The 12,970-nt window shown below is 53.2% G+C and overlaps 1 protein-coding gene across 1 annotated transcript; it reads right to left on the bottom strand.

Annotated features, from left to right (window-relative positions):
* Window positions 1–6,284: 6,284 nt before the first annotated feature.
* On the bottom strand, window positions 6,285–8,339 carry Sox14 (SRY-box transcription factor 14). The gene has a single exon (XM_006975135.3). It carries the CDS (start codon window positions 7,810–7,812, stop codon window positions 7,090–7,092), a length of 723 nt encoding a protein of 240 aa, XP_006975197.1. The 5' UTR covers window positions 7,813–8,339; the 3' UTR covers window positions 6,285–7,089.
* Between the last annotated feature and the right edge of the window lie 4,631 nt (window positions 8,340–12,970).

Below are 12,970 nucleotides of genomic sequence, written 5' to 3' on the forward strand. Positions count from 1 at the left end.
TCTGCCTTAATTGTATTGCTCTGGTCCATTTCTTTGTTCTGATAGAACATTGCAATTTGTTTCCCAAGGGACATTTGGGATCAGAAAAAAAAAAATACCCCCAAAACAAAAAACGGGCATGTGAAGGAAATTTCGGACTTTTAGTTTTTGAAGGTGAGTATCTAACTAGGGCGTGTGAAGAGTGTGATTCTGCAAACTGAACCCAGACGAGATGGATGGAATCGTGCGGGACACACATTTCTTCTTCATGATCTCTTAAAGAGCAAACAAACTACGTAACAAAAGTATGGCAATTAGGACAGCGTTCCAGACAAAGCAGCGAATTCGAGGAAAAAGCAAACATACATTTGATTAATTTTTCCAATTACTGTAGAAAAATGTGGTCAAAAGAGGGGCGAGTCCTGTGATTCTGCTTATCGACTTTTATCACTAAATTAAGCATATAAATGACCTTAACGGGTGGCTTGGTATATTAAATTAAAAAAAAAAAAAAAGAGCAATGATTCCCCCCGCCTCTCTGATCTTAGGCTGAAAGGAGTCTCAGAAAAGATAAGAGATGGAATTCGGTCCTCTCTCCTAGGGTCCGCCGGGCTTATGCGGAGTGGGGAGAACCATGCCTTCGGTGGGTGCAGAATTTCCTTTCAAGATTCACAGTAAGTGGTTCTGAGCGGCGCACAGGGCCCACCACCTCCAAGGCCCTCCAAACAAAGAATGGGAAGCTGGCTGGGCTGTCTCAAGACCCAGGCTCCTGAGAGCCCAGAGATGCTGCGGGCAACTGCAGTGCACAGACGTGGATATCTCGGTCCCCGCCCGCTGCGGGTTTAGAGCGTAGGAAGAGGGCAGAAGTGAGCTCGCGTCTATGCGGGTATCCGAAATGAAATGCACAGGCAGCAAAGGGTGCACAAGTCGTGGGGTGAAGCTCGGGAAATCAACGGGGACGCTGTCTTGGGGATCAAACGGTGTATGGATGGGTTTCCCCGGAGATTATTTTAGGTCTGGAGAACGGGGGCTCTGCGGGGCGCTGGCCATGGCCTTGGGCAGATGGGTGCTCGAAGATCTCTCGGAAGGGTCCCCACTGCCACTCTGGACAGCACAGGATGCGCCTGGCCCCTGGGGAAGCGGTGGAGGATTGTTTCATTTCAAAGTGAAAATCTGCAGGCTTTGGGAAACGATATTCAAAAAAGTATATAATCTCCATATGCCGCTCAATGGAGGATCCTCAATTTACAGCGGCAGATAAGGCTAGAGGGTGTAATAAAAAATCTGAAGCCCTCCCCTCCCCCTCGCTGCCTCCCCGGAATTGCACCTTGGGCAGCGGAGCAGAATCCGGAATGTGAACTTCTCCCGACATATGTTTCCCGCAGATAAGTAAACAATCTGGACGTGAAATGGAAATGCTAATTAACGCAGTAATGCTGTTACACCTCGAGTGTGCAAATCCCATTGACTCGCCGCGCCACGGGGGGTGCCAGCGAAGGGGGACCCGCGGCGAGCGCCCAGGCTGCCCGCTCCCTCCCTTCCCTCTTCCTCCAAGTTCCGGGCCGGGCTGTACTGTAGGAAGTCCGGAGCTGCACCAGGTTCGGTGTGTTGTTTAGGCAGAGGCGCAGCCCGCCCCAGCGTCTCTCTCACCCACCTCCCTCAGTTTCCACAGCAACACTAGAGCCAAGAGTCCCCGGGTTCAGAGGCGCGGCCCCCCAAAGCGTGAGCTCTCCACGGGGGCAGCAGGCGGCGCAGCGGCCTACAAGGCGCAAGAATTGAGGATTCCTTGTCACCCTAGGAGTGTGGTCCAGTGTGGCCTCTCTAGCCACTTGCAGCCTGGCACAGTTTTGCTGAAGTGCCCTTGCGCCCTTGCCAGGATTGGGCTGGGGGATCTGGCATCACTTCTTTTCCAGACCGGGTCTTAAAAACTTGGAAAACGCGGCTGGCCACCGTGGAAGCACAAGACCCTCACTTCGTAGTAAAGAGAAAACTTGGGCACTCTTGTTACCTTGTTGTCCCGCCTGACTTTTGGCTCCTTCCCTTAACCTGTCTGGGGTCTTTGGGGGTGGGGAGGTCGTGTGGGGGGGACTATCTGAGAGAAGGGGGTGGACACTCTGGGAAGGCGGCTCAGGGATAGCCTGGGCTTGCGGCCCCTTCCGCTTTCGGGGGGCACAGCTCGCTCCCTAGGCATCCGAAGGCGGCTGGAGCCTTTGAGTACGGAAGACCTCTCGCTACACCGAGGGCCTGGGGCTGGTCCAGCCTAGCAGCAATCCTTCTTTTTGCTTGCCTTCAGGCCTCTTCCCAGGGCAAATGCAGCTACACTCGCGTTTTAACACCCCTGCAGGGTAGCTTCCAGGAGGGTCCTTAGCAGGGTTCGGAGTCCCGCAGACACACAGCGGGGGTCCGCCGGGGGGCGACTGACACTCTGCAGTTCCTTGTCCACTCTACTGGATTTCTAGCGCCCCCTTGTCTGTCTCAACTTCAGTATTTTCTTAATTTCTCGGCTACGGCTCAACGTCAAGGCATCTGGTTCTGGCTCAAGACGCACCCTCAAGGAACCACCGGGGAAGAAATTGGCCCAAACAGCACTCTCACTGCCCGGCCGGAGCGCACCCGAGACTAGGGCAAGGGACAAGCAAGCAAGCAAGCCCGGAGGCGGAGTGGAAAGCTCCCGCACCACGCCTAAAATACCCAAATATAAACACCACCCCCATTCCTCACCCCACCCCTCGAATCCCGGCCTTGCCTGTCTCCTACGCGCGACCCAACTGGCAAACTGAGTTGAGAATTCTTAACACAAATATTGTGAATTATTTGATATGCGAATTTAAATGTCTTGAAATTCATTGTCCACTTGGACAATGGTGACAAGGCCTGAACCGAAAAGTGGCAGAAGGGAGCGGTAATCCGCCAAGGCAGAGCTGGCTCCACCGCTTGCCAAATTTCCACGGTTCTGGCAGCCCGCTATCTCTCCGGAGAACCTGCCGGGCCAGGAAGAGCTTCCGCAGGTGGCCCGTAGCAGAGAAAGTCCCTAGGCTCTCCCTAGACCGAATTATCATCCTTCTTTGCATCACTGAGGATTCCTTGAGGTTAGGTGGTTTTAAAACGGCAAAGCTGAAGGAGTCTCAAATGTCACTCACTCACAACTCAGTTTGATTTACTCGAAGTAGCTGGCCTTCTCCGCCTGTAAAGTTAGACGCTGTAAGAAAACTGACCCTTACACAGGAAGCGCTGGGAAACTGGAAGGGAATAAAAGTTTGGGGAGTAAGATCCAAATACAGGGAAACGAGAAACAAACAAACAAAACCCCGAAGTTTTCTGTTTTTGTTTTTGTTTTGAGGGAACCTAAAGTGGGACAAGGTGCCAACGCTCTCAAAAATCGGACCAGTGAACCCCTGAGACGGACCGCCGCCAAAATTGAAGAATGAAAACCTAGCTAAAACCCGAACTAGCCAGCTCCGCCTGCTGCCGTCCGGAGGGCACACGGTTCAGCCCTTTCAGGTCCTAGAAAACAGGAGCAGAAGAGCGATGGGTGTACGCACGGTGCGCGACACAGTAGGATCAGTTTGGGGGACAGGGTTCCCAGCAGGGGCACCTGCAGGGAGGCCATGAGCTCTCCCCTAGTCACCTCTGCTGGAAGGAGGATCCGGCTGCTCTAGGGAGGGAGCAAAAGGACTCGTCCCTAGCGCAGAGGAGGTGGTAGGCACTCCTCCCGCAGGGTGCGGGACGGCCGCGGGCAGCGGGAGTTCGGGCTTTGCGGACCCGCAAAGTGCGTGGCGGGGAACTCCAGGCTGCTCTTGGCTGCGCAAGGCGCGGGGAAGAAGCGGCTGTCCTGCACTCTGGGCGGGCGGGGTGCGCCTCTCCCTACAGGTTTGCTTTAATGCTTTCCTTGAAAGAAAGAGACAGTTGTGAGCAAACAGGTTTGACTGAGAGTGCTTCCACTCCACCCTCCCCCTACACACACGCGCGCATACACACACACACACACACACACACACACACACACCCCACAACCCTCCCCAGGGGATTCCTTTTTGTCTGCGGCAGACTTTAAAGTCTGTAATCGGACCCCTGTCAGCGGCGTGACAAGCAGGATTTAGGCGGTTGGGACGAGTCGTGGCCGCGCACCTCTGCAGCCGCTGCTCTGCGCCCCTTGGCCCGGGCGAAGAAACTGCCGCAGGCCCTGGAGGCGAGGCTGGGTCCGGGTGGGAGGAAGGCAGGCAGTCTGTCTACTAAGAAAGCAAAGTGCCCAGGGAAGAAATGTCCGGAGCCTGGTCTGCAGCTGCCCTAGGACCCTGGTTCCCGCCGTGCGCGCTGGAAAGAGGTTTGGGTGGCCCTGTGGTGGGCCCCAGGCTCCTCTCGGTGCCAGCGCACCTTAGTTTCCCCCAGAGCCCCTCGGGTTCCAAGGCCGGGAGCTGTCTGGATGGGCCCTTGCTTTCTAATTTTGGGGCTGTTTATTTGTTTTAGCTTCTGTGTCCCGAGGCCTTCGCCGCCTGGTGCCACTTTGAAATCTAACCTCACTTCACGATCAGCTGGACACCTTAGTGGGGCCACGCGCCTTGGTTCCTCCCTGGGCGCTCCAGCGCTGGGCTCTGCCGGGAGACACCGGACCCCTGTAAGCTTCATCTTGGGAGATGTTAAGGGACACTGAGCTATGAAGGAGAGCAGAGAAGCTGACAGGACTGTCAGTTGGGGTTAGATCAAACAACAGAAGCAAGGCTAGCGTCCTCGGCCTCCTGAGCTTCCTAGGGGGCGGGAGGAGGGGCCTTCCCTACGCACCCAGAGTCCCCAGACCCGACGGCCACCAGAAGCTCGTCACTTCCTAATTGTCTCGATTTGTAAGAGGGTTTTGTGATGCTAAGTAAGCGTGGCTCAGCCGGCCTGGCCTCTTCCACACCTCCCCCAGCCGTCTTTGTTTACCTTAGCCTGAACGTTCATTTATTTATCTATCTATTATTTATAGGCGTCCCGTCCTATTCAGCGGCCTTGTATGTTAATTGTGTAATACCATTTAATTCTAACATTGGTCTCAAAAGAGCTCTTAATGAGAAAAGCATATACAACACGATCACTTTGCTATTCAGCTCAGCCAGATGGACAACTGCTAACTTATTTTTTTTAATAATGAAAATCCCCCCTTGACAAAGGAGCTCGGATGAATAGACTCCAAATAGCACCTCAAACACTTCTAATTGTTTTGCGGACAATATGCTAATCCGAGGGTTTTGGCTTTGGTGCCTGTTAACAACGTTCCTCTCCCACCTCTGGCTACACAGTTGACAACGTTTCTCTCCCACTCTCTGGAGAATTGGGGGGTGGAGGGCGCTCGCAAATCCCTCAACAGCAGTCGAACGGCCTTGAGCCCAGTCCCTTCCAGGCACCAAAGCAAAGCCAAGGCTGAAGGGAAGCACACTGCCTGTGGAAAAAACGAGGGGGAGCGGATCTGGGGAGTGAAACTCGGGGAATACCGGAGGTGAGAAGCACATTCCGAATTAGCTAACAAACTCTGCTGTTGGGCTGACTAGGTAGCATCAGCAAAGCCTAGACACCCTCGGGCAAACGCTGGCAGAGGGGAAAGGGCCCCAGTCGCTTTTTTAAATTTGTGTTTTAAGAACTCTGCCTGAGGCATGACAACATTTCCTTTTTCCTTCTCCCCCCCCCCCCCATCCCGTTTTCCTCCAATGGGACAAAAAAAAAAGTTGTTAACTATCAGTTTAAAAAAACAAAAACAAAAACCTACAGCTTAGGAACTTAGTCTGGGGTCCCAGATTCTCAGGAGACCTGACTGCAAACACTAAACAAAACCGAGTCTTCCCGTTCTCATACCATGCCCTGAACTTAAGCACCCATACATAGCCTTGCAGTCTGCTCCAATAGTGCATCTTGTTCCCTCCAAGACTGCTACTTTCAGTCTTTAGAGCGCATTTTTTTAAAAAGCAAACCCACCCAGGACTCAGGAGGTCCCATCTTTTCGTGAGCTCACTCCCTGCCGGAAGTGGTTTGACCCGCGTTATGAAGATTGAGGCTAAGGCTCGGCATCCGGGGATTGACAGCTTTGTCAAGACTCTAAAGGGGAAACTCAGATTATCAGGGAGCAATCCAGATAGATCCCAGACTCAAGGCCCCTCTACAGGTCACAGGTCATCAGGTTCTGCCAGGGCAGGACCACGCCAGCCAGCCTTCCCTGCTTCATCCAGCCCCTTTAGGACTCAGAGCTTGGAGGAAGGACTCCTTGAACCTAAGCCTCCTAACTTGATTTTATGCACATCAAAGGTGACTTTTTGCAATGACAGATTGTCTTTATTCAAAACGTCTTTGTTCAACAAATGAACAGAGAAACGAGGTAAAATCCTTCTAGGTACATTTCCAAGACATTGTCAAAACATTTATGACCATGTAGGATGTTTTTATTATTTTAAGTTTTCGTTCACTTTCTACTTCCTGACTTCATAACCTGACATTCTGTCTAAAAGTAAACTTAGGTGTCTAGGAGCACTGCGTTACACAAAGTGAAAAGCCATGTGGGTTCTTTTTGTTTTCTCTGTATCGAAGCAAACACGACCATAGTATGGTTTTAAACAGAAAGGTTTCCCTTCCTGAAGTTTTAAACTTTTAAGCCTTTCTCCCCCGCAACACAGGAAGAGCAAATGGTACCTAGCTGTGTCTGATGGCAGGCACAGCACCGAGACTCAGCTCTTTTCTTCAGTGGGAAAGGAAAAATATATATACGCATATTCTAGATATAATACCAGGATCTGGGAGTTCCGAGTCCAAAGCCTATCCGAGGAGAGTGAGGGGCACGTAAATAAAGCAAAACTGCCTACTTCTTTTTGTCCAAAGGGGTTACAGTCGGAGACTTGCTTTGGGAGAGTCGGGAGAGGGGCAGATGTGTAGCTGTCTTAATGTTTGGAAATTTCGGGCACGAGTCTGTGCCTTGGGTCCAGGAGCACGGCCCCTCCCTTCCCCCCGGAAGAGCGAGGCAGAGTCTAGGGTGGGCAAGGGGCAGCGGCAGGCCTGACCCAGAGACATCTGCAGGCCAGACTAGGCGCAAGCGAAAGGATGCAGATCTCTGCTTCCACGCCACCCTTCACGTCCGGGCCAAGCTGGGGGTTACATGGCCGTAGCGTGGGCTGACGAATAAGGGTCTATGCCAGTCTTGGTCATGCCTGGGAAGAGGATGTAGGCGACAGGGGGCTGCAGGGTGGAGGCAGACCAGGCAGTACAGTTACAGGGCACCACATAGCCCGGGTTGGTGGGGGACGGGTGCGTGTGCGTGTGCTGGCTGGGGCAGCTGAGACTGCCGAAGGCGCCGTTCTGATAGCCCAGGGTGGACGCGTAGGGCAGCGCGCTGGTGGCCAACGTGTGGGGCACTTCACCCATCTTCTGGATGGCACTGGAGCTAAATTGCGCAGGGTCCAGCAGGGAGTAAGGCGCCGAGGCCGGCGGCAAGAAGGCCCGGGCTTTCTCGGGCGCGCTCAGAAGGCCGTCGGAAGCCCCCACGGGCAGGCCGGCTGCCTTGAGCGGGTCCGTGTCGCCCAGGTAGGGCAAGGGGAAGACATACCTGTCTTTCTTGAGTAGGTTCTTGGGCTTGCGCCTTGGCCGGTACTTGTAGTCGGGGTGCTCCTTCATGTGCTGGGCGCGCAGCCGTTTGGCTTCGTCGATGTAAGGCCGCTTCTCTGCCTCGGACAGGAGCTTCCATTCGGCGCCTAGGCGTTTGCTGATCTCCGAGTTGTGCATCTTGGGGTTTTCCTGGGCCATCTTGCGCCGCTGGCCCCGGGACCAAACCATGAAGGCATTCATGGGCCGCTTGATGTGGTCTGAAGGTTTGGACATGGTCCCGGCAAGGCGGGCGGGGGCGGGGAATGCAGGGGCTCTGCGGGCGAGCCTGGGCGCGGTTGGCCGTCTGTCTTTCTGTCCGTCCCGAGCTCGGGACTCTGAACTCCCCTCTTCTCGGAGCCGCGGAAGGGGAGTCAGAGAGAAGAGCTGACCCTGCAAAGTTTTCAACTGATCATGCCAGTCCCAGCACCCAGGCAGCCCCCAAGGGGCCGAAGGGTAGGAAGGGCAGCGGGGATGCGAGGGCGTTCGGCCTGGAGTCTGTAGGCACCAGAGATTGGGGCCCAAGTACCAGAGTCTTGGGATTAAGTGGCTAGGTAATTTTCTGGCGAGGGCAGGAGGCTCCTCCTTCTCTCCCTCTTCACCTTCGCCTTCTCTCCTTTCCGTCTTTCCCCTGGCTTCTCTGGCCGTGGCTTCCCCCCTCCCGTGGCTTTCCGGGCGCTGCTTTGCCACGCACTGCACCTGGCTGAGAATGCGGGGAGGCTGGTGAACTGCAGCCAAAAGCGGCGAAGTTCAAAGGCGAGGTGGGCCGGGACCGCACGCACTCTGACATAAGCGCGGGGCGGCGACTCCCCAACCTGGGCGCCAATCAGCAGCAGGGAAGGCGGGGGGGGGGGGGGCGCACCTGCCAACTCGCAAGTAATGGAAACCAGAGCATCCCTGATGGGGGCGGGGAGAGGTATGAGGGACATAGAGACCGCCACGGAACAGAGGCTAGCTCTGGACTGGGGACTGGGGCTTTACATTGTCCCTGGCAAAAATTAAAACTCTTCGTGCCCCCTGTTTTCATCCCCAGTTGTTCAGAAGAGAACTGGAGCTTCTAATACAAAGATCCAGGGACCTGTCAGCAAAGGCAGCAAGCCCAGAGCTCACGTAGATAAATAGGACAACCTCGCCACCAAATGAGAAGACAGTAACCCCCCAACCCCCGCGCCCGCAACACACACTTGTCAAAAACCGTTGGGAGAGAAAAAGAACATATCAAACTCAAGGCAAAAAGCAAAACAAACTTTTTCGCGCCAGACCCTCCGCGGTGCCTTAGCATCGTTCTTTCCGTTCGGCTTTTGGGGCCTCCTCCACCGGTGCCCCAGGAGGCTCCCACGGAGCAGTTCTGAGCCCCTGGGGATCACAGCAAAGCTCTCTGAGTCGTAATCCGGATGCTTCGTGCTGGAGTTGCAGAGTCCTGCGTTGGCGAACCTCTAACACCATGACTCTTAACGTTGGGGGCCCTTAACACGAGGACTCTTCACTTTAGGGGCTAAGTGTGGTAGGCAGGATCCATTCTGATTCTTTTTTATTTTTGTCGTTATTTGGTGATTTAAAACTCCCAGTTTTCCTCAACCGTCCAAACTGGAAAGGCAGCGGGCAGACGGGCCATGGGACCTTCCTGGTGCCCCTTTGGCGTCTGCAGCCTGGAGCCTCAGGCTGTATCCTTTCAACTAGGGTTGATTTTTTTCCCAGGGTGCCTTTTCCCACCCAGCGAGGATGGGGGCTCGTTTCTTGAGTCTGATGAGCTTTCTTCGGGTAAAGAGGACGAAATAACCCGCCGAGCCAACCTGCGAGCCTGTTTCCTTTGAATAATTGCCTGGCCGATGTGAAATGCCCTTGGGGAAAATATTTATTAAATGGAAACTATTGTCCCGGGTCCTGAAGGACCTGAGTGTGTTCCAGGCTTATTGGCTTTTGCACCGGCCTCTCCCGGGAGGAGGACAGGCCAGAAATGCGCACAACGCAGTCGGCTATCAGGAGCTGCGAGTGGGGGAGGAGGAAGAAAGGGGGAGGCTTTTTTTTTTCTTTTAATAATTGTAGTGTGTTGTGTTTGAAGGGGAGAACCTACTTCCGCTTCCTATGATTGCAAAGGCTAGGGGGATTTCTCAGCTTCAGTGCTTTTCTTCACAGGGAGTAACAGTTGGGCGTTATTCCCATTTTACAGATTAGGGATAATCACACGGGAAAACTGACCTTGGTCTGGATTCCCTTAGACTCGGCTGGAGCCCCTGCTTCTCGGAGTGAACTCCCACGTCCAGCCACGAGGGCCATCTTTCAATTGTAAAGAAGATGCACAGCCTTTGCCTTCTTCGTAGCTGTGGCCTCACCTCCGGAGTCTCTGCCCTTTCACCTCCAGCTTCTCTTCACTCTGCCTTTCCTCTCCTTTCCCCTTCCTCCGGGGCCTTCTCAGTACAAACACACACACACACAACCGCCCCAGAATGTCTGGAAGCAGAAGTACTTTTTGGCTCACTTCAAAGTGTTGAAGTCAACTCCTGTTTAGTTCCGACCTGCTCCTCTCAGGACTCGTCAGGGGTCGGAGAGCCACCGATTCTGATTCTGCTGGGGGATAGATAGCAGCTGCTCTGCGAAGAGGTGAGAAAACTAACCAGGTTTGCAGAGCGGGGATTCTCCAGCCGCACCTAGAGGTTTAGGTTAATGCAATACAGTGTCTTGGAAATTGCTCAGCGAGGGATCCGACCCAGCTTTTCAGGCCCTTCTTCCGTTCTCAGCTGGCTACTGCGCCAATCTATCTCCTTGCCCTGGAGCGCTTTGAGACTGGAGAGTGCCCTCTTTCGATTCTTCTCAGTTCTTCTTCCTCCTCTTGTATGTTGATGGTTCTCTTCTCCAGTCCTCTCAAGTCCAGCCCTAAATTGGAACCCAAGAGCTATCCACAATTCAAGAGCTATCCAGCACCAGAAGAGAACTTAACACTGGTGCAGGCTGGAGGAGGACTAGGTTTACTCAAGGCCCCTTACCTGGAAGGACAGGAGTTCCGGTGATTTTCAGACCCACCCCCCAACACACACACACACACACACACACACACACACACACACACACACACACACTGCTGCGCTGCGCTGTCCCTCCAAACCGTGCCCCCTCCCCAGGAAGCCTAGACCTCATTCCCAGGGCTCCTCTCAGAGTCCCCACCCCCCTGGTGGGGGTGCAGAACCAGCAGTTTGGATCACAACTAGACAGGCATTAGGCAAGAGATAACCTAAACGTGCCTTCTGCTTTCCTCAAGCCTGAAATTCCAGCCCCAAGTTGTCACTCTAGTATCCAGAGCTAGAGGTCTCCCCGCCCCCCCCCTCGTCCCCGCCGGCGCCGCGTCCCCCACCCCCACCCCACCACCCCAGTCCCGCGCCCTCCCCATGTGTGTGGCATTGCATGTTTGCCTAGAAAATCCATGCTCACTCTCGGTTTGGGCCTTTTTATTCTACTCCATTCCTCAAGGACTTGGCACACTATCCTTAGCCTGACTGAAACCCCTGAGCCTGAGATTCAGGGCCTAGTGGATACTCTGGTCTAAGTGAGTGAAGAGGGCTCTGGAGTCAGGAGCCTTTAGCTTACTCTCTGCCACTAGCAGACTCCAGCACTCTCTCTGGCTTCCGTTGCCCTAAGGCAGAGCTTTAGACCAACTCCTTTGCACACCCTAGCAATCTGGCCTCGAGGCTGTCGCCTTCAGAGGGCCTTCTTTCCCAGCCTGGGCTAGGATTCCTGTGTTCTGTCACACACAGACTTCCCTGCCAAGCATTCTTCCCTAGGCTCTTCTGGATCCTTGTGATGCCAGGTCCTTTGCAGGGCAGTGGCTGTATTCTTGTCATCAGGTTCTCAATGCACCGGGATCTCAGAGTTCAGAGGTTTGAGAAAGTTTCCTTCTGCCCAAGGCTGAGAAAACTTTCCCAATGGGACATTTTCCACCTTGTAGTGGTCGACACAAAACATCGAAGTCAGCCTGGTAGTAGGGCCTCTGGCTTCCCGGCCTGTGCCCCGGGGCCTGTGCCCCGCCGGTCTGTGCCCCGCGGCCTGTGCCCAGCGGCCTGTGCCCACCAGTGTGTCCTCAGTTCTCTACTTTGCTCACCTGCCTCGGCTTATGGAACTGAGAACCAACTGCTGAGGGAAAAGAGGAAGGAGACAAACCACTTCTTGGGAAATGTGGTATTGAAGAAGAGCAGAGCTGGTTTGAAATTCACCGCTGGATGGTGTTAGAAGAAGCCAGTCGGAAAACCTTGCCTCCCCAGAGAAGGGAGATCTCTGCAGCTTCTCTGCCTTTTAAGGTCAAGGGTCAAAATGTGTGAGTTTTCATAAATGTAGAGGCAAACAGGTATTTAGCAACAAAAACATTGGAGATGATAAATTGATCACTGGAAATGATGAACTTCTGCCAAATCCTAAGTTTTAATTTGTCTTATCAAAATAAAATACTTGGCACCCTTTCCTTCATGCCCCACTTTCTCTATTTTTAAAATTCAGAGTCCTTAGAAGGATCCAGTGTTCTAGTTTTATTTCCCACGACTAGGGTCTTCTCATCAGAACTCAGTCCAGTTAATCCAATATCTTGAAGTTTTATAAAATTCCATGTTTTCAGCACCAAGATGACACTGGGGACGTAGTTTAGAAACAAACAGACTGGGGACACAAGCTTCCAAGACAGACAACCAGGAGTGCCTGCAACTCAATCTATTTGCCATCCCGGTTGAGTAACTGGGCTGAGCTTAAGGGTTTATCTTAACACCAGAGCATGCTCAGTGTCCCCAGTCACTTTTCTGTTGCTGGATAAGATGCCCAAAGCTAAAAGGGAGGGAATGAGGAGAAAGGAGAGAGAGAGAGAGAGAGAATGGAAATGGGGCAAAGCTATAAACTCTCAAAGCCCCCACCCCCACCCCCGTGAGTGCTTCATCCAGGCAAGCACGCGGCTCCTAAAGGTTCTACAACCCCCCTCCAACAGTTCCACTACTGGGTAACAAGTGCTCCAACACCAGAGCTAATGGAGACATGGAAACATTTCTTATTAAACCACCATACCCAGTAAGGGGACTTTTTGATGCTTCCTAATGTCTGAGTAGTTCAACCTGAGTCCATGTATAAACAGAAATTATATGACTCACTGACTGGGTGAAACTTTAATAATGTTTGTGCAGCATCTATACACATCTCTCAGAAAACAGAAGGGTAAGAGCAGGAGAAGAGGTATTAACTCGTATTTATTTTTCATTCAAGGAGCATTTGTTTGAGCATCCCTATATGCCAGGCATTATCCTAGGCTTCAGCAGTGAATAAGACCTACAAGGGTCCTTTTCCCATGGCGATCACTGCAGCCTGACAGAGAGCAGTCAGCAAGCCAGAGCCTGGCCCCTGAAGGTGATTCCTGGCTCCACAGCCA

The sequence above is a fragment of the Peromyscus maniculatus genome, chromosome 7 (genome assembly GCF_049852395.1).
Source record: "Peromyscus maniculatus bairdii isolate BWxNUB_F1_BW_parent chromosome 7, HU_Pman_BW_mat_3.1, whole genome shotgun sequence".
Classification (NCBI taxonomy): Eukaryota; Metazoa; Chordata; class Mammalia; order Rodentia; family Cricetidae; genus Peromyscus; species Peromyscus maniculatus.